The sequence below is a fragment of the Cricetulus griseus genome, chromosome 6, assembly GCF_003668045.3.
Source record: "Cricetulus griseus strain 17A/GY chromosome 6, alternate assembly CriGri-PICRH-1.0, whole genome shotgun sequence".
Lineage (NCBI taxonomy): Eukaryota > Metazoa > Chordata > Mammalia > Rodentia > Cricetidae > Cricetulus > Cricetulus griseus.
The window spans coordinates 60,062,510-60,083,956 of record NC_048599.1 but is presented as its reverse complement, the minus strand read 5'-3'; the positions used below and the strand labels follow the sequence as shown (position 1 = coordinate 60,083,956).

General features: G+C 44.3%; 1 protein-coding gene across 6 annotated transcripts in view; it reads left to right on the top strand.

The window, feature by feature from the left end:
- Positions 1 to 21,447, top strand: part of Eif2ak4 (eukaryotic translation initiation factor 2 alpha kinase 4) — a 94,645-nt gene that overhangs the window by 22,848 nt on the left and 50,350 nt on the right. For 5 of the 6 annotated variants that reach the window (XR_004770563.1, XM_027422214.2, XM_027422216.2 and 2 more), the window contains exons 6-12: positions 1,822 to 1,970; positions 8,145 to 8,260; positions 11,656 to 11,813; positions 12,909 to 13,444; positions 17,435 to 17,541; positions 18,401 to 18,558; positions 20,216 to 20,646. Coding sequence is in view for 5 of the 6 variants with exons in the window: in XM_027422214.2 (XP_027278015.1) it covers positions 1,822 to 1,970; positions 8,145 to 8,260; positions 11,656 to 11,813; positions 12,909 to 13,444; positions 17,435 to 17,541; positions 18,401 to 18,558; positions 20,216 to 20,646 (1,655 nt within the window). In the remaining variant the exon portion in view is untranslated. Of the gene's footprint in view, positions 1 to 1,821; positions 1,971 to 8,144; positions 8,261 to 11,655; positions 11,814 to 12,776; positions 13,445 to 17,434; positions 17,542 to 18,400; positions 18,559 to 20,215; positions 20,647 to 21,447 lie in introns of those variants that run through there. The other variant, XM_035446775.1, reaches the window with a different exon arrangement.

The window sequence follows — 21,447 nt, the reverse complement described above, 5'->3', positions numbered from 1 at the left end:
CCCATGCAGCAGGGATCTTATTTAAGCTTTTATTGTTCTGCTGCCTGTTGTGACTTTAGACACTCTTTTGTGACTGTCTTTTCTCATCTTAAAGACAAAGGGACTGTAATGAGGTCACCCTTGGGTAAAGATGCATCCAAATCTGATTTTCTGTTGCCTCTGGACTACCTCCCAGCAGCCATTCTTTTTTTGAACTACCAGTCTCTGATCCTCTCCTCTAGCTCTATCTCCCTGACTTTCTAAACAGAGTCTAAGCTCTTCCACATATAAAAGTCTCATTCTCTGAAAGCTGTGACCTGGTCTTCACTTGATGATCCAGGGTCAGCTGGAGGGATGCACTCTGTTGGATATATACACTCCAAATTGTGTGGATATGTGGAGGCTGGGTCAACTTCGCTTCCTCAATTGTTTGCCACCTTTTTTTTTTTTTAATAAGTAGTGTATTTTGCATGCACACATGTCCATGTGCCACAAGTATGCAGTTCCTGAGGAGGCTAGAAGAGGGCATCAGATCCCCTGGGATTAGAGTTACAGACAGTTATGAGTTGCCATATGGGTGCTGAGAATCTAACCCAGATCCTCTGGAAGAGCAGCCAGTGCTCTTAACCTCTAGCTGTCTCTCCAGCCCCCTCAGCCTTATTTTTTGAGGCAGGGTCTCTTACTGAACTTAGCTCACTGATTGTCTAGACTGGCTAGCCAGTAAGCCTCCAGGATCCTCCTGTTTCTGCCTCTCTGCCTCCCTGGTGGCACACACCACCATATCCTGTTCCTTGTGCTTGCTTGTACAGCTAGTGTCCCTGCCCCCTGCACATTTTTAAGTTGAGTCTGTTACACTGTAAACTGTGATAGTTGGCTGTAATTGTCAACCCAACAACCTGGAACCACTAGGAAGAAAGTTTTATGAGAGAATGTTTATATTATGTTAAGCCTGGGGGTGGGAGGCTGGATTGCCAAAGATCTAGCCTACTGTAGGGACATAATTCCCTGGTTTTGGTCCCTGAGCTGTATTGTTAATCCCAATGGGGAGAATAAGACCATCATTTGAGCCAAATTTGAAGCAAGCTTGGTTTTTATTGGGGTATACCCAAGAGCTGGCCAGCTTGGGTTAAAGAGAGCATCCCCAAATCTACCTCTTGGGCTCCTTTTAAGGAGTAAAATCACGAGTAGTTTACAGAAGGTAGACAATGGGGCAATAAGGAAATTTTTAAAAATTTTTCAAAAAATCATATGGTCACTGGTGTACAGAGCTAGTTCCAGGACAGCCAGGGCTGATACAAAGAGAAACACTGCCTTAAAAAAGATAATAATAACAAACAAACAAAAAACCAATCATGTGGTCACCCACCATATGATTAGGAGGGATCAGGAAGGGTCAGGGTATTCTCAAAAGCAAATCCAGGTCATGGGTTGGGAAAGGTCAGATCCCAGAAAATAGAGCAACTCAGCTCTCACAGTAAATAGAAACTCATTTTTAAAATACAGCATAATGCCTCCTGCCTTTAAAATGGAGTCAGGTAGTTTCCTCAATATAAGAGCAGAGGAAGTTAGCCAAGTATGAGGCATGCTTGCACCCATTTCTCTCTGCTATTGACTGTCATGGATGTGACCAGCTGCCTCAAGCTCCTGCCACAGTGGTGAACTGTGACCCAGAATTGTGAGCTGAAATAATCCCTTCCTCACCTAAGTTGCTTCCTGACAGCGACAGAAACTAAAACATCCCCATCAAATAAGCTATTTCTTCTGTACTGTGGGCGATTCCATACCATGCTTATCATCCACTTGTGCAGACAACTAATGTGGGTCTTACTCTCCCTCTTCTAGGAACGTTTAGAAATGACGAGTTTGCCAAACCAGGATCATGCCTCTAAGAGAGACCCAACAGGACACAGGGCAGCTGCCGTTCTCCATGGAGGCTCTCCTGACTTTGTAGGAAATAGTAAACCCCGGGCGAACTCCTCAGTGAGGTCCAGGTAAGTCCCTCCAAATTCTCATGTGAGGGGCTAAAAGATGTGGAAGGAGAAGAATGGTTTGCAGTGAATGTGGCCCACCCAAGTGTCAGCTAGGAATCAGTCTTCCTTTCCTCCTTCCTTCCTTCCTTCCTTCCTTCCTTCCTTCCTTCCTTCTTCCTTCCTTCCTTCCTTCCTTCCTTCCTTCCTTCCTTTTGGGGGGGTGGGTTTTGTTTTTTGTCTCTTTTTTGGAGACACGATTCCTCTGTGTATCCCAAGCTGTCCTGGAACTCTCTTTGCAGACCAGGCTGGCCTTGAACTCACAGAGCTCCACCTGACTTTGCCCCTTGACTGCTGGGATTAGAGGCGTGTGACACCACTGCCCAGTCTCAGATAGAAATCTCAATACATTGTTTAGCGCTTTTGTGGCAATCTGTTAGCTAGCTGTAACACTTTCTAAGTAACTTCGTGTATTTGTTTTTGTGGTGAAGTGCTCTACCACTGAACTGTACACACCGCTTCTTCATCTTATTTGGAAGCAAATCTTACTTATAGCCCAGGCTGCTCTCAAACTTCTGATCCTCTTGCCTAAGCCTCATGCTTGGCTCTGAGTACCTAATAGAGCCAGTTACATAACCCAGACCCCTTTAGAACAGTCTATACACTTCACAATCTCACTTCCAGTATAATTTTATTTACCTTTTAATGATTTAAAGATTTTATTCATCTGAATCATCATTATCCACTCAAATTTCATATTTCATGCTGTGTGTGTTTGAGCCTGTAATTTTTTTGTGGTGGTGAGTGGGGGAGACAGATTCTCATATAACCTAGGTTGACTTCACTCACACTTGCTGTGTTGCTAGGGATGACCTTGAACTTCCAATCCTCTTACCTCTACCTTCTAAGTGCTGGGGTTACAGCATGCCTAGTTTACTGGGTCCTGGGGGTTGAATCCAGGGCCTTGTGCATGCTGGGCAAGCACTCCATCAACTGAGCTACATGGCCAGTTGTAATTAGATGCAAACACAGACAGATGTGTAGGATTTCTCCAAAGTGAGCACAGTATAGACTACCCATTCCAAAAGGTAGGAATCCCACACTATGAGATGGGCTCTGGGTTCTCTGTCACCAGAGGTCACAGAAAGAACACTACTTTATCTTCTTTCCTACTTAAAGTTCTCTCTCCATGTGTTGTGGCCCCCTGAAAACCAGAAAGGAATTTGAATGCTGAAGTTGTTAAATATTATAGGTTCTTCAGCTCACTCTAAATTAAAGTTTTATTTATTATTATTGTAGGTGTGTGTGTAGGGGTATGTGTGTGTGTTCATGCTTTGTGTGGGTGTGCATGTGCGTGCTGTGAGCCACGTTTGGAAGAGAACCACTTTGCAGGAGTCAGTTCTATCCTTCGCCAGTCCCATGCCCCATTTCATTTAGATGGGTCAGCACGTCAGAGTGGAGAGTGTAGCACAGGAAGCCTGCTCACCTCACAGCCAGGCCACAGAGGAAAGGAGGGAGGGGCGGAAGTCCTACTAGGCCCTGCCTTAGTGCCCTTAGGGGCACTACCAATTCCCACTGGCATGTGGATGCTTTTAGCACATGGGCCTTCTGGTACAGTCCAGTTCCAAACTACAACAGGCACACTTTTGGCCTTGTTGGTGGCAGGTATTAGACAGCAGTGCAATGCTGACTGGTACCTGACACATTGCCACTTGGCATGGACCGTGTGGTGACCATTGCTGCTTAACAAAGTTTCAGCATTTCAGCATTGCAGACCACACTTCTCCAGCACCTTTTTACGTTCATTTTTGATGAGTCTCACTATTAATGTCTTTCCCTTTGAGAAATTTTGTGTGGGCTTTGGCAGAAGATAAAAATGTGTACAATGGTAGCTTCTCTAAACAAAATAATTCTTTGGAAAAAATCCCTGCCACCCTGGAACTAGGAATTCCATTGTGCCCTCCTAATGACACCAAGAACAGGAAAGTTAGAGATTCACTAGGCATACCTGATCCCGAGGATGAAATGCCTACAATTCAGATCCAGAACCTGAGGCCGTTAAGGTCAAGAGTTTGGTTAATAAAACACGGAGAAATCAGAATGGTATGGTATCATGATAAAGGAGTAAGACATCAGGACTTTCCCTTTTGGGAGCATTATAAGGGGAACAGAGCTGTATAATAAGACTAGGAAATTGCAATATAACATCTGTTCCCCAGAAAAAGTCCTTTCCCAAGGTCAGGCATTTGGATAAGGGTCTCCATTCCCAAGGGGGGTTGAGGAAGTTCCTGCTTGCTAAAGCAGTCATTCTCCTTATCTCTAGCAGGAAGAACTTGTGGCCCTTTCATGAACATATGACTGGTTGGTGCCTATTGTCAAGATCAATGCTGGATTCTTTCACCCCTGATCTCAAGTCACACCCCAGCTCACATACCCCTCTTGTCCTGTTTAATCCTATGTGCAACTCTAGAGTATAAAAGTGTAATCTTTTCTCAATTAAACACTGCTGGCAGCCATCCTTATTTACCCTCAGATCATGTCCCTCTCCTCCTCCTCTCCCTCCCCCAACTTCACACATCCTCTTTGGGACCCGAACCAGCTGAAGCAGGTCTCTGGAAGCTTAGTTTTCTTGCCACGTGAGCCCTACTTAAATTTTTTTTTCACTTAGTTTTTCATTATAAACATCAAATTCTTTTTTTTTTTTTTTAGTTTATTTATTATGTGTGAGTGCCCAGCACACGTGTGGAGGTCAGAGGACTTTGTGGAGTGGACTCTCCTTCTACCTGTCTGTGGGTTCTGGAAATTGAACTCAGGTCACCAGGCCTTTACATGCTGAGCCATCTCACTGCCCTTTTTTTTTTTTTTTTTTTTTTTTTGGTGTGTGTGTGTGTGTGTGTGTAGAGGTCAAAGGACAATCATGTAGATATGCAGATTGAACTCAAGTTGTCAGGCATGATGGCAAATGCCTTTACCCACTGACCCACCTTATTGGCCCTCTTTATTTTTTTCTCAGTTATTAACTTACATTTCTAAAATTGAGTTATATTAAGTTCTCTGTCCTTTGTGAGACCCGATTGTTGGTATTTGGCTATTTTGTTTGATACTGCCTCAGCTACGAAGCAGAGCTACTAACATAAGTAATGTTTCCCCAAACTCCGAGACAGCCATAACCAGACAGACCCTAGACTGACGTCACTGTCTGCAGATATTGCTTGCTTTGTGGAGGTGGTGTCTGCCAGAGTTCAGAAGCTGCTGTCTTGTGAGTGGAGTGGGTCCTGAAAGGTCCTTCTAGCCCAGTTTTTCATGACTAAATAGTAGGCGTTGCTGATGGGCTTTTGCCTCTTTATTCCTTAATCTAGATTCTGTTGATTGGTGATGGACTGTTCAGCCTCCATAGTTGTTCTTGATGTCAGTTTCTCCTGGCTGGTATATGCCATGCTTTCTGTTTTAGTGACACTTCTCACTTTTAAAGGCATCTCTACTTTTTCTTTAGTCCCAATTATCCTCTTAGCACTTTTATTTTATGTATGTATGTATGTATGTATGTATGTATGTATGTATGTATGTGTTTATTTATTCATGTGTTTACTTATTTGTTGCAGTGCTGGGGATGACTGACACTCAAGGCCTTGTACGTACTGGGCAAGTGCTGTTCCATTAAGCTACACCCCAGACCTAGCACTGCTAATAGTTGTAAGGAGGTAGCCAATTTTTTTTTTTTTTTCAGTTCTTTGAGAATTTCATACGGTGTGTTTAACCAGCCCCCACCCCCTCCCAAATTCAATCCCCATTTCCTACCCACTCAACTTTGTGTTCTCCTTTTTTTTTCATCCATCAAGTCCAGTTTGTGTTGCTCATATGTCCTTGGATATATGGTGTTCCACTGGAGCATGGCCTACTTTACCAAGAATTAAAGTCAAAGAAAAATGCCTCCCTCTCCCAAAAGCTATCAGTTGCCAGTAGCAGCTCAGCCAGGGGTGGAACTTCATGTCACCTCCCCTTTCCATGCTGGGATTTAGTCTGGCTTGAGTTTGCATAGAGTTTGTGCTTGCTCTTGCAATCACTGTGAGTTCACGTGTGCAGTTGCCCTGTTGTATCCAGAGAATACTGTTTCCTTATATCCATCCACCACCTCTGATTTTTGAAGTCTTTCTGCCTTCTCTTCTACAGTGATCCCTGAGCCTTAGGGCTGAGCATTCCACAGTCTCTAATACTCTGTACCTCAGCCCCTTGTGGGTCTCTGTATTAATCACCATCTACTGCAAAGAGAAGCTTCTTTGATGAAGGTTGAGAAATACACTAATCTGAGTGTAGCAGTGCCAATAGGAATTGATTAATACAATGTCCATTTAGCAAAATCATAGTAGTAAGTCCAACATTAGTGTAGTCACAATGTTCACAGCTGGGCAAGATCAATGATTACTTTACCCACATGTAGTGTGCATAGCTCCTTCTAACACTCTGAAATCTAGCCAGTAGGGATGAAGCTTTTACAGGTCAGTACCAGCTTAGTATCTCCATGTTCTGTGACTCAAGTATGTGTGATGAATATTCTAAAACACCTTCAAACCTGTCAACTGAAAGATATTGGGATGACCTGGACTAAAAGGACTGTGTAGCACCATCTGGCTGGGGCAGAGCTCAAACTGAGGGCTTCTGGATTCCTCATGTGAGTCTATCATATGGTTTTGGAACTTTGTGTCCTTTTCTTTCACAAACCTCAGTGTGCTCCTGTTTGCACAAGAAGTTAAACAGAGCAACGATGTATTGATTATGTCCCAGCATTTCAAATAGGTAGGACTTGTGCGTGGTATAAGAGATCCTATGTGGGAAGAGGTCAAGGAAGGCACAAGTTGCAGATTTGGAAGCTGAGACACTGGATTATGACTGAGCAGTTTTGTATCTGGGAGCAAGTTAGAGATGTCCAAACAGGACAAAGAGCTAGTGAGATAAGAGGGATGTAGGACTAGTGAAACCCTAGTAGGTAACCATGCCAGCAAACAAAGTCAAAGGACCACAGGAAAATAAAACTGAATTTGAGAGCAGAGGAAGGCGATGTTGGTAAATTGTGGCTGCAGTGGTATGGTGGCTGGAGTAAAGACAGCAAGAGCAGTAGTTTGAATATGAAGAGCCAAGATAAGTGTGTGACGAGTGCAGCCTGAGGGGGCAGGGTGGGAATGAGAGGAATGGATTGAACATTCAGGATAGAAGAACTAGCTGATAGACCAAGACATTGTCTACAGTCTGTTCTCAGTGTGGACGGCTGCCAGCACCAGCTTTCTTTATGGGATCATGGATTTCCCTTTGTGCTCCTTGTTTTCAGCAAAAGTAAATGTCACAGGTTGTGCTTAACCTAAGAGATCCTCTTTCGAGATCTGCAGACATGATCAATGTTTTTAATGAGTGTCCAAGCATTTACAAGCTCTCGCCTTCCCTGCTTGTTAATTATTTTTGCATTCTAGTCTCTCAGCTTGTGCTCCCCGTCCATGGTAGAGGAAGGAAAAGAAAAGGTGACAGGAGAGCATGGGAGGAAACAAAAAAATAGAGAGCTTAGTATTTTGGGACAGTCATGGAGGGGAATGAGAGGGAGTGTCTATCAAAAACAGCAAGAGAAGGAGACCCAGACTGATAGGACTCTGGGCCCCTGGGCTCTGTGAGGGACGAACTTAAACTGCTACATCCAGATGAGCTTCCTGCAGTGATGGACAGCCAGCGAAACCAACTTTCTATGATGATGAATGTTCCATCTCTACTGCCAGTACAGTAGCCGCCAGCCCCAGGTGGTGATTAAAGACACAAGAACTTAACTTCTTTTATTATTTTTTCATGTGTGGTATGTGTGGGTGTGCCGTGTGCTTGTGTGGAGGTCAACTTTATAGAGTTGGTTTTCTCCTTCCATGTTCCAGGGATCAAACTCAGGTCATCAGGCTTTTGAGATGAGCATCTTTACCCACTGAGCCATCTTGCCAGTCAAAATCTGAACTTTAATTTCACCTTGAATGGAGTTTATGGCATTCCTGTATAAAAGGGAACAGTGGGAGGTGGCAGTAGTTTCCCCATTAGAGCCTTCAACTCTGTCACCAACGGACACTGAGACTGCACTGAATGGCCTAATAATTAGGAGGGATGGAAGGGCAAGAATTTCCTGTGTGAATTGTAAGTTAAAGGAAAAAAACATTGTCCAAATTTATTTTTAAGGCGAGAACGTCAGTATTCTGTCTGTAGTGGCGAAGCCTCTCCGGGCTCGTGTGAAATCCTGTATTTCTGTGTGGGTAGCCCTGATCAGCTCATGGTACACAAAGGGAAATGTGTTGGTGAGTAAACTAGCCAAGTTCATTACGTTTGTTTAGTGACAAAAGTTAATCCTGAGGTAACAGAGCACACTAGAGACTGGCATCTAAGCCAGCATAGTCCAAGGGGGAACCCCTCCCTAACAGGGAGCTGCAGTTCTGGCTCCCGTCCCTCATGCCTAGGGTGAGCAGCTACTCAGCTCCTCTAATGTAGCATGGAAATAAAACCATCTCTTGGAAATGTACAGTGGGCAGATAGTCCTAAATGTTGCATCATGGCATCTGGTACTGGTAAGACGTATAAACAAAATGAGCCCTGATGCTTGTGATCTTTAATAACCAAATCACTGTTTTTTCCTTTGTGTTGCTGGGGATTGAACCAAGATCCTTGTGCATGCTGAGCCAGTACTCAACCACTGAGTCACATCCTGACCACCACATCTCTTCATCTCAAGCTACTATCCATCTGCCTGGAATTTTCCTATATGGCACATTGTGCCTGGCCGGGGGGGGGGGGGGGGGGGGGACTTTATTTTTTTTCTATTATCTTATTTAGCAGTTGTCTCTGATGAACTTTTCTCTGCAAGTCAAGATTTTAATTTTAAAAATCCAGTTTCTTATATTGACTTTCTTGGCCATATAGACAAGCTGCTAGGGCTTGCTTTCATGTAGTACATTTAACAGTTAACTTTTATTTTCAATCCTGTAAATATTCTTGCCAGAATTAATGGATACCATGTCTAAAATCAAGCTTGTTTGCTTGCAGCACCTTTTTTGTTCATTTTAAGGTGGTACAAATAAGCCAGAGAACACCCGGTGAGTGAGCAGCAGATAGAGGTGGGAGAAACCAACATCTGAAGAGTCTGTGGGCTGGCCTCTCAGCCTGGCTATTGTAACAGCAGCCTAGACAGACTCGACTCTGCAGACACAGGGCTGACCTACTCCAATCAGCCACTAGGCAGAGTCAAGACCATGGCAGAGGTGGCTGGCTTTGGACTTGAGCCCGTCGTTGACTCAGACATTTCACGTTCATGAACTGTCAGCATGAAGCTCCCTGCTTTAATAACCTGGGAAGTCAGGAAGCTTGGGCTCTTAGTATCACTGGTGCTTGTTAGTTAGAGTTATCTTCAGTGATTTCATTAGAAGACACATTGTAAACTATCAAGAATGAATTATTTTCTCATAATGGGTCCCATTTTCTCATAAAGGCTCCCATTAGAGCCTTCTAATTGTAACTTTCTATGAAGTTTCTTTTAACCATCATCTAATTAATATTTTTATTTTGAAGAACAGCAGACTGATGTTTGGTTTTCAGCTTAAAGTTGTTGGAGATGGAGAGACTAGAGAGTGGTTTATGGCTGTGGGTGAGACACTGACAACTGTCTAGATAAGCGATTGTTACTGGCGTTGACAGCTCCAGTCAGTGTCCTGCTAACACTCCTTCAGCTTTGTCTTGTTATCATAACAAGATTCCTTGGGTTGCCTCCACCAAGGAAAAGGTGATAGGAGGGCAGCAAAATAAAATTATAATTTAAAATCCCTAGCAATTAGAGAATATCTAGCTATTTCTACACAGTGCTTAGTGGGTCACTTAGGGGGTAGAGGCACTTACCTGGCATCTTGAGTTTGATACCCAGAAACCACATGGTAGAAGGAAATAAGTGATCCCCCAAAGCTGTCTTCTGATCACCCCATACATACGTGTGTGTGCATACACATACATATGAGATAATGCACTGGGCGACACACAAATTAAAGAGACGTCATCTGAGTCATGTCATCCTCCATCCCATAAACCCTGCTTAGTGTCATTGTCTCCAGTGAGCTTCTCAATGCATGCTTCCTTTAGTTGACAAGTTTCCCAAGCATCCAGGGTTTACCGTCTTAAGCTAAGACTTTTAGGAGTCAATATGACTAGCAAATAATTAGATTATTGTAATTAAAATCTCTAAATGGCCAGCATTTCCTTGAAGCAAAAACTGCCTTGTTAAATGCAGAGTCTAGGTAAGCAAATTCAGGCATACTTCTCCAAAGTACTTATGCTGAAACTGTCTTCTAGATGACAGTTGTTTCTGCTTCTGATTTTTTCAAATGGAAAACATAATTATCAGTGGCTTTTAAATGATTTTTCTTCATTTAGAAAGTGAGGTAATATCATGAAAAAGAAGTCTTTCCCACTAACAGGAAAGGGTTAGGCTGAGGGATAGCAGCTGGTCAGTAAAGTGCTTGCAAGGAGACCTGACTCAACCCCAGAACCCAATTGCAAATAATAAAAGAGCTAAGCATGATGGTGTGCTCTTGTAACACTAGTGCAGGAGGTGGGCAGATTTTTAGGGCTCACTGGCCAGCCGGCCCCTAATGAGTTCCAGGCCAGAGAAACACCCTGCCCCACAGACAGCAAGAGGACGACCAGCTGCCATGCACACACATTCTTATATTCTCTCTGTCTCTCTCTCTCTCTAACACACACACATCATTGTGCACACACACAGGGATAGATTACTTTACTATTGGTGGTTCTCCACTGGAAGAGTTAGTAACTTGGGGTCATTTGGTGAAACCTGAAGACCACTTGTTTTCCATGCTGAGTACTGAACCCTGTGGCTAGCACATGCTTGGCAAGCACTCTACTGCTGAGCTACCCCAGTCTGCAGGTGTGTTTGATGGTTGATGCTAGTGGCATTCTAACTTGTTGACAGCCAGCCACTAAGCATTCCCCTACAACCAAGGACTGTCTGTCCTGGGTGCTACATATACTATGATGAGGTAAATTAAGAAAAAGAAGTTTAGAGGAAAGGAAAATAAAAGTTTAAAAATTTTTCTTTTTCTTCTTTTTCTATTATAATAGTTAATGGCAATGGAGATTTTTGTATACAACAGTGTTTGATGTTACAGCATTTCTGGTCCCCAAGAAGAAACTATGTGCCCATTAGCTAACTAAGTGCACCATTTTCTAGCCTTAACTGTCATTTCTGGTTTTTATCCTCCAAAATATTGGGCAGTTCGGCTTTGCTAAGCATAATCAGAGTTTATGCTCTGTGCACACTAATCTGTATTAGTAGAGTGGCCTTGAGGAGGTCCCCTTCCTGCAGAGCTGTGTGAAGGACAAAGCAGGCATGGTTAGCAAAGGGGAGCTGCTGAGGAAAGCAGGTCCAGCAAGCTGCTGTTCTTTTTATCTCTCCTGATGCTAAGATCTCATCATTGATGCTGAACTTTCTACAATTGGTATTTGAAGGCTTGGGTTATATTGGTAATTATTAAAAATTGGTTACAAATGGACATGTATTATACTAAATGACACTTTTCATTGTTAGCATGTGGTACCCATTGTTGGTGTTAAAGTATACACACACACACACACACACACACACACGTATTTAATGGAAGTGGACGCAATGACCTTTTCTGTCTTTCTGCAGGCAGTGATGAGCAATTGGGGAAGGTGGTGTACAATGCTTTGGAAACAGCCACGGGCAGCTTTGTCTTGTTGTATGAGTGGGTCCTTCAGTGGCAGAAAAAGATGGGCCCTTTCCTTACCAGTCAAGAAAACGAGAAGATCGATAAGTGCAGAAAGCAAGTAGGTAACCTGGCATGCTGGCACACACCTCAGATTCCCAGGCCTTGGAAGTAGAAGAGGGAGACCAGGTCAGGCTCATCCTAAGCTGCATAGCAAGTTTGAGGCCAGCCTGGACTACACGAGCCCTTGTCTCAGATTCAAAGCAACAAAAAAGAAAGAAAAAGGTCAATGACTATTTCCCATGGCTGACCAGAGCGGCCTAATCTCAAGCAAAATGCCTATGTTCCATTGGCTCCCGCAGATGGTCCACAGAGTTGAGAGGACCATGGGAGACCCATACCTTCTCCAGGCCTCAGCCCCTATGACTTCTGCCTGCCTGAATTAATACCACTGCCTAGTTGTGCCCATTGCAATCACATATATTTCCTCTGCCCTTTTAACATGCTGCTTTAAAACTGAATTTTGAAGATTCAGGGTTTTCTTTTATTTTTGTGCAATGCTGGGAATGAGGAAAGAATTTTACATGAGTTTATAATGCTGAACTCAGGGGAGCATTTAATAGTGTGTGTTGCCTTTACTTAATGAAAAGATTAGATAGAAAACAACCAAAAGCAAGAGAATTCTGAAGCACACCAAAATCAATAGTTATTTTTGGATGGTGCTCGTATAAATAAGTTTGAGGATTTTTTTCTTCTTGTGTTTTATATATATTTAAATTTCCTTTTTGGGTACTGGGAATTAAATTTAAGGTCTCCTGCCTGCCGGATGGAGGCTCTATCACTGAACTGCATCCCCACCCCCCAGATTTTAAATGTTTTACAATAACCCTTTGTATAATTAAAAAATGCTATATTAGATATGATGATGTTTTTTTCTTTTTTTTTCTGCTAGCCATATCACCCCAAAAATAAATTAAATTAAATTTAAAAGCCACTCAGCAATTTTTATGGTATTTGAACACTAATTTTTGACATTGAAGTTGATAATTAGCTAAAAATTTCTTGCATTTTTATGTACTGTCAGGTTGATCCACCAGTTTAGGGGAAGATTCGGGTCATGGCATCTTGCTTTCCTGTCTTTGAAAGGGTATGTCTACCTCACCTTACTGTTGAAGTGAAACACCAGTTAAGGTCATTTGCCTCATGCTCTTCTCAGATTCAAGGAGCAGAGACAGAATTCAGCTCCCTGGTGAAACTGAGCCATCCAAACGTCGTACGATACTTTGCAATGAACTCCAGAGAGCAGGAGGACTCCATCGTGGTAGACATTTTGGCAGAGCACATCAGTGGGATATCTCTTGCTGCACACCTGAGCCACTCGGGCCCAATCCCTATGCACCAGCTGCGCAAGTACACAGCTCAGCTCCTGGCAGGCCTGGATTACCTGCACAGCAACTCCGTGGTGCACAAGTTTCTGAGCACGTCCAGTGTCTTGGTAGATGCCGAGGGCACTGTAAAGATAACAGACTACAGCATCTCTAAGCGTCTGGCAGACATTTGCAAAGAGGATGTATTTGAGCAAACTCGAGTTCGATTTAGTGATAGTGCCCTGCCTTACAAAACAGGGAAGAAAGGGGATGTGTGGCGGCTTGGCCTTCTGCTGCTGTCTCTTAGCCAAGGACAGGAGTGTGCGGAGTACCCCGTGACCATACCCAGTGACTTACCAGCTGACTTCCAAGACTTCCTGAAGAAGTGAGTATCACTGATTGCTCAGTTGCTCTTTCCTCCTGTGCATCTAAGAAATGGGGAAGCTGAGACTTGAGGAGAGGAGCCAGAGTGCATTCCTTTCCCAGGCTCATGTGTTCTGTTTCCTCATCACCATCTTCCACATTCTCCTAAACACACTTGAGTTTAATAATTGATTCTCAAACTACTTTTGGGAGACTGCCTGGAATACTCTAGAATTTTTCCCCATTCCTGTCTATCCCACAAGTGTGGGCAGTAGTGAGAGGAGAGATGGCCCGTGTGTTCCATATGGTAGACCTTCTCCATTCGCTTTGCTGCTGAATCCTGAGAGACCAAAGAGGAGGCCTCAGGAAGCCAGTTGAGAAGTGTGGTTCTGCCCTCTTTTATCGTGACTATTCCTCTCCAGTGGCTCTCTTACTCAGCCAGGTCAGAGGAGCAAAGACTGCCTGTTTCCAGCCAGAGGATTTTCTGTATTTGTGAATCACAGGTACATAATCATTACAAAGCCAGCTTTAAAATATGTGAATGTGTCTGGGGTGTATGTGGGGTGTGTGTGTCTCTATCTGTGTGTCTGTCCTTGCATTTGTCTGTATCTATGAGTGCAAGAACCCACTGACATTACTTGCGTGGAGGTCAGGGGAATGACTTCCTGGAGTCTGTTCTCTCCTTTCGCAGTGGGCCCTAGGGATCAAACTCGGGCTATGGGGCAAGTACTTTCTCCCATTGCCATCTCACAGGCCCAGAGCCAGGATCTGTCCAGCTGGAGAGAATCCTTAATAAGAGGCTTCCCTTAGACCTAAAGTGTTTGTCCAGGTCATTCCCCTCAGGGTTTCCACCCTAACCCCTAATGTTCTCACCTAAGCCGGTGCTACTGTCTCAGTTTCTAATAAGAGGAAATCTGCTCTTCGATTTGGGTTTCTCCAGTACCCCCTGGTCCAGCCTCCTGCAGAAACCACCCCGGGCTGCTTCTCCTTCCTCACACTGTTTGGTTTTTCACCCTTGTTTTCCTAGTCATTCACGTTTATTCACTTCATCTCCCTGCGTTCCTTTCTCTTGCCTGAACATTTCTCTTTGCCCATCTCCAGTTGGCCTGACCCATAGTGATCTCTTGTCGCTCACTACCTCACTATTGGAGCATCTTGTTCACATCAGAGTTTCTGTCAGTTATGAACCGCATAGGTGATGGTGGCCACATAAGAGTGAATGTGACGTTGGAGCTGTGTTCATTTATGCAGCAACTCTATAACCCATGATGATGCGTTCTCAGGCTGTGCCCTGTTTTTAAGCAACACATAGCATTTAAACAAGGTTGTTGATTTGTCACAAAAAGTAGCCACAATAGATTGTTCATTTGAGGAAAGAGGCCAAAGAAGCAAATAATCTACAAAAGCACAGTGGATCCCTTCTGTGATCCCTGCTATCCTTAGTTAACACCCTTGGGAAGTCAGCTGTGAGGTGGGGAAGAGCTCAGCTCCTGGAGTCAGATGGCAGATCAGGTCCCAACAAGATCCTGGTAGCTATCCATACCTGAAAATACAAGTCATTCTCAGTAGGCTTTAAACTTTTCCTCATCCACATCTGTTGTCACATCAGTCACATTAATGTCACAGTTGAGGGAGAGAGTTGATAGTGCTCTTCAGAAATCTAACACAGCATGGGAAGAAATCCAGCACAGCATGGGGGAGGTAGGGGTGTGGTGTGTGTGTGTGTGTGTGTGTGTGTGTGTGTGTGTGTGTGTGTGTGTGTGTAAAAATAACTGGGAACAATCCCAAGAGTAGGAGAATGTAGTAAATAAATTCTGGCAGTTCCCTGGCTGTTTCTGGGGTTAAGTGAATTGACACCTATCATGTGCTGCCATTGGCCCCTGCTGACTCAGTTCTGTAGCTAGCTTTCATCACTCTCCACAGTGTGAGTGGTGGAAGGTTCCAGGCCTGCCATCCCTTCTGGTGTCAAAGCTGGAGCTAGCATCACCTCTGCTGCTAGTATCCACCATGCTGACAAAATGATTGATTCCAAGAATATCATCTTTTCGAGTAAGAGCCCCTGAAAAGTGCAGTTTACTCTCAGCAAGCTTTAAACCTTCTCTGATCCAGATCTACGTGTCAGTCACATTAATGTCATGGCAGACTTCGAGTAGATAGTGCATGGTAGAATGAAAGCAGAGTGTGTGGAGATGGTCAGTACAGTGAGTGTGAAAGTGGAAATAACCCCAACAGAACTAGGAGAATATATAAATTAATTCCAGTAGGTCCAAGCTGACACAGGAGTTGGACAGAAAAATTTAAGACACATGGCTAAGAAGGCCACTTTTGAAAGGCAAGTTAAAAATGGATACATACAAGATAATGTTATCTAAAAACCTCAATATCCTGGATAACATTATGGTTGGGTTGTTGTTCATGTATATATAGAAATAGGTAGGAAATGATCTATAGTGATGCACATTAGGAGATTAAGAGGAAGGAGAAATCAGAGGCAAGAACTGTGGTTTTGTTTTGTTTTGAGACAGGGTCTCACTTTATAGTTCTAGCTGGCCTGTAACTTGCTATGTAGACCAGGCTGACCTTGAACTCACAGACATCCTCCTGCTCTGCCTCCCAAGTACTGGGATTAGAGGTGTGTACCACCACAACCTATAAAACTAGTTTTTTGCTTGCTTGTTTGTTTTTTGCCCAGGTGTGATTGACACATGCCTGTGATCTTACTTGGAAGAATGAGAAAGGAGGATTGCAAATTCAAGGCCAATCTGGAATATACAGTAGAGCCCTGTCTCATATATGCACTAAAGGTGCTAGAGATGGCTCAGCACTTAAGGTCACTTGTTGCTCTTACAGAGGTCTTGAGTTTGGTTCTCAGGACTTACCTGGTGGCTCACAACTATCCATACTCCTCTTGGGATCCGGCACCCTCTTCTTACATGGTGTGCATATTTACATCTAGGCAAAAAAATCATATACATAAAACAAAAATAAATCTGAAAATAAAATAAGGCCAGGCATGGTGGCGCACACCTTTAATCTCAGCACTCCAGAGGCAGAGGCAGGCAAATCTCTGAGTTCTAGACCAGCCTGGTCTATAGAGTGAGTTTCAGGGCATAGGGATTTATATAGTAAGACCCTTTTCAAAAAAGTAAAATAAAATACTTTATAACTTTTGAATAATATTTTTAATATTCACAGGAATTTTGTTTTACTGGTATAATTGAAATTTATTTTTAATGTAACAGAAAATATAACATCTTATACAAATGATGTTCTCTTGCCCTTTCCAGGTATAAACCAGTCTTTTACCTCTTCATGCTATGCCATCAAAACTACATTATCCTTTATGCTGGCTACTGTTATTGCTTCATATATGTAGGTTCGAAATCTGGAACTCACAATGACATAATTCTTTTAAATATGTCACAGAGTCAAATGTGGGTCAGGAACCCCACTTTGAGAATTCCTGGCATGGCTTGTTTTGACTCACCCAAAGCAAAACAAAAATGACTTGTTAGAACACCAAATGCTAAGCAAGCTCTGGGAATGTGTATTGAAGGTGTGTGGTCAACAAGTGTTGTTCAGTGTATTTCAGATTCATCAGCATCTGGTTGCTCTGGTTGGAAAATTTATGCCTGGTCCCCAGCAGGCTTAGTTCAACAGGGCGAGTGACCCAGCTGCTAATGGAAGTGAAAATCCAAAGCTGACGTCTGTGGTCTGAGACTATATCATTCATATCCAGTCATTCCATGCCGCTGGAGTCAACACAGTGCAGTTCGTTTCCCTTTTTTGTTTTTTCATTTTCTACTTATGTCAGTCTGCTGTGGAACATGCAAACCCTGAAATGGTGTTTACTCATTTAGATTCACTTTTAAGTACATTTTGCTCCATAAGTGACATGAATTTGCTAATATGTATCTAAAAGGGAAAGCAGAGCCATAGTTGGATGGGGTGGATTGACAGGAAGGCATTTATTTGTATTACACACTGCTGAGATTCTCCCTCCCCAACTGAGGTGTGTTTGCCTGGACGACAAGGAAAGATGGAGCCCTCAGCAGTTGCTGAAGCACAGCTTTATAAACCCTCAGCCGAAAATGCCCTTAGTGGAGCAGAGTCCTGAAGGTGAGTCCTGCCCACCCGCCTGCCCAACCACCTACCCAACCACCTACCTTTCCTTTCCTTTTCTTTTTTTTTTTTTTCCCTGATAGGATCCCACTATGTAGTTCAGGCTCCACCTCTTGGTCTTCCTGCGTCCACCTCCTGGGTGCTGAGATTACAGGCATGCACTACTACACAAGACTACCATCCTTTTATTTATTATGAAGACACAAAGCCTGAAACTGAGAATGTTTGCGTGGATTATTTCTTTTACTCATGCCAGGCTACACATAACCCATTTATGTGCAGGCCTTGTGTGCACGGGACGGACGGCTTGGCCACCCTAGTTCTCCCAGTGTCTGTTAATGGAGTGGACATTCTCATCTTGCTGTGTCACTCATATTACCATATAGCCCTAGTAGAGCTTGGGATGGACCAGGAGACCTGAGTTTGGGTTCTGGCTGTCTGGTTCAGTCTCTTCCTCTCCATCCCCCGTTACCCTCACTGTACCATGGGCTGTACCATGACCTGAGAAAAGATGTCAGAGTGTAAGGAGTACTTTTTCAGGCCAGTTGGAGCCCCTTCCTCTCATGCTTATATTGTTGGATTCTGTGAACTGCTTGTATTTTTTTAAATTTTATTCTTGATTATGTGTGTATGGGGTGGGGGCAGGTATATACAGGTGTGCATGCAGTGCCCAGAGAATCCAGAAGATGGCATCAGATTCCCTGGAGCTGGAGTTACAGACAGTTGTGAGCTGCCTAACATGGGTGTTGGGAACAAGCTCCAGACTGCTGTAAAAGCAGTACGGCCCTTAACCACTGAACCATCTGTCTGGCTCAGCCAGTCTTCTTGTATTTCTAATGCTTTTGTTTCATCTTAGATTCTGGGGGACAAGATTACATTGAGACTGTCATCCCCAGCAACCAGTTGCCCAGCGCTGCATTCTTCAGTGAGACACAGAGACAGTTTTCCCGATACTTCATCGAGTTTGAAGAATTACAACTTCTAGGGAAAGGAGCTTTTGGAGCAGTTATAAAGGTGTGACAGAGTTGTCCCCAGTCCCCTTTAAAGCTCCTTCTCTTTGATTTCCATGGCCCCACAGGCTTGATTTCCATTTTGAGAGTGGAAAGGAAAGTGAATAAGACTCTTGAAGCTGTGAACCTTCACTTCCTGGAGTTAAAGGCTTGCTTTAACGTTACGCTGTCCTTGGTTGGCTCAGAACAATGCCATGAAAAGGACATGATTATCAGTATCCTGAGTGGTCAAGATCTCTGCGTGAAGCACATTTTCGTGTGCTTTAGTTCAGGAAGGGAATTGCCCTTTCCACCTTCCCCCAATTTTGTTGGCGTTGCCGTAGAGAAAAGGGTTCCAAAGTTAGAACAGAGGTGGCGGCACATGGGGAGATAGTGCTGATGGCTCTCATTTTCTAGCTTACAAAAATGGGGAATAATGGCCTGTTTTAAGGTGTGCTGCTCTTAGGGCTCTTTCTTCATTCTGGTCTGGGAGAGGGAGGGAGGGAGGGAGGGAGGGAGGGAGGGAGGGAGGGAGGGAGACGAGAGATTATTAAGATAGGCATGGTGGTCCATGCCTATCCCACCATTCAAAAGTGGAGGCAGGAGGTTGCAGTCTAAGGTTAGCCCTATCTGCATAGGGAGGTTGCAGTCTAAGGTTAGCCCTATCTGCATAGGGAGGTTGCAGTCTAAGGTTAGCCCTATCTGCATAGGGAGGTTGCAGTCTAAGGTTAGCCCTATCTGCATAGGGAGGTTGCAGTCTAAGGTTAGCCCTATCTGCATAGGGAGGTTGCAGTCTAAGGTTAGCCCTATCTGCATAGGGAGGTTGCAGTCTAAGGTTAGCCCTATCTGCATAGGGAGGTTGCAGTCTAAGGTTAGCCCTATCTGCATAGGGAGGTTGCAGTCTAAGGTTAGCCCTATCTGCATAGGGAGGTTGCAGTCTAAGGTTAGCCCTATCTGCATAGGGAGGTTGCAGTCTAAGGTTAGCCCTATCTGCATAGGGAGGTTGCAGTCTAAGGTTAGCCCTATCTGCATAGGGAGGTTGCAGTCTAAGGTTAGCCCTATCTGCATAGGGAGGTTGCAGTCTAAGGTTAGCCCTATCTGCATAGGGAGGTTGCAGTCTAAGGTTAGCCCTATCTGCATAGGGAGGTTGCAGTCTAAGGTTAGCCCTATCTGCATAGGGAGGTTGCAGTCTAAGGTTAGCCCTATCTGCATAGGGAGGTTGCAGTCTAAGGTTAGCCCTATCTGCATAGGGAGTTTAAGGCAAGCATAAAAGAAAAAGAAAAGTAATTACTAAACAGAGGTAATGAGTATTTCAGTAACCCTAGCTCTGAAGCAGGAAGATATCAAGTTGCAGGCCTGGCTACATGGTGAGACCCTATCGCAGAATGAGATGGGAGAAAAGGGACTTCGAGGAGAAAGAGAAAGAAACAAGGAGTCAGGGAGATGAAGGTTGTGCCCTCCCCAGTGTCTCCCAGCAGAACCTTCAACTTTTCCCCTAGTTTGGGGGTAACCAAGGCTTTTCTCAGTCTGAATTTAAGCCTTGTGGCTCTCGGCTATTATTGTGGGTTCTCAGAATTCCAGGTTCTGCTGGGGAGGAATTAATGGGGCCCGGCGGTGTGAATGCCAGTGTGCAGTTTCTTGGCCACGAATATGACCAGGTCCTGTCCCCTACTGCTTGGCAGGTGCAAAACAAGCTGGATGGCTGCTGTTATGCGGTGAAGCGCATCCCAATCAACCCTGCCAGCAGGCACTTCCGCAGGATCAAGGGTGAGGTGACGCTGCTGTCGCGCCTGCACCATGAGAACATTGTGCGCTACTACAACGCCTGGATCGAGCGGCATGAACGCCCTGCAATGCCCGGGACACCACCCCCAGACTGCAGACCCCAGGCCCAGGACAGCCCAGCTGCCTGCGGAAAAACAGCAGGCGACACGGAGGAGCTGGGCAGTGTGGAGGCCGCAGCACCGCCACCCATCCTCAGCAGCTCTGTGGAGTGGAGCACATCTGCAGAGCGCTCCACCAGCGCGCGCTTCCCTGTCACCGGCCCGGGCTCCAGCAGCAGCGACGAGGAGGATGAAGATGAGCACGATGGCGTCTTCTCACAGTCCTTCCTGTAAGTGCTAGCTAGCAGTAGGGTACCCCTGATGCCTAACCCAACAGGCCCACCCCAGAAGAACGAGAGAGAAGCAAGCCGGTGGAAACCTGTTTCAGAGAGCAGCCAAATGCAACCTGTAGGAATTTTTAAATTTCCCACATCCGAGGCCAGGAAAAAGGAAAAGCAGAAGTGATTTTCAGTACTTTATCTTGATAGATTTGAGAATTTGTGCCAGGGCTCTTCTTTAAATCACAGCTTCCAACTCTGTGGACCGCTTAAGAGTCTTAGAGTCTTGATGTAGTCCTAACTGGCAGAGACCCATAATTATGACCCAAGGGCATTTGCCTTAGAGATGTGCTTCACTGTACTCAGTTGGATACAGTTTATCTTAGCGATTAATTACTTTGAGAAACAATCTAGCTACTTTTTTAAAGAGTTCTTTGTTGGGGCCTGAAGAGATTGCTCAGTGCTCTTTGCTCTTCCAGAGGACTTGCTCACAACCATTTGTGACTCCAGTCCCAGGGGGATCCGATACCCCCTTCTGGCCTCTGCGGGTACTGAATACAAGGGTGCACAGACCCATACACATAAAACAAAGATTTTTCTTTAAATAAAATAAAGACCAGAGTTTGGGTAACAGAAAAGAGAAGCCAACAACCCAATCTGTATTGATGCTGCAGCTATGGTGTGTTTTAGTCACTGTTCTATTGCTGTGAAGAGACACTATAACCAAAGCAACGTATAAAAGAAAACATTTAATTAGGGGCTTGCTTGTGGTTTCAGAGAATTAGTTCATTTCTATCTTGGTGGGAAGCTTGG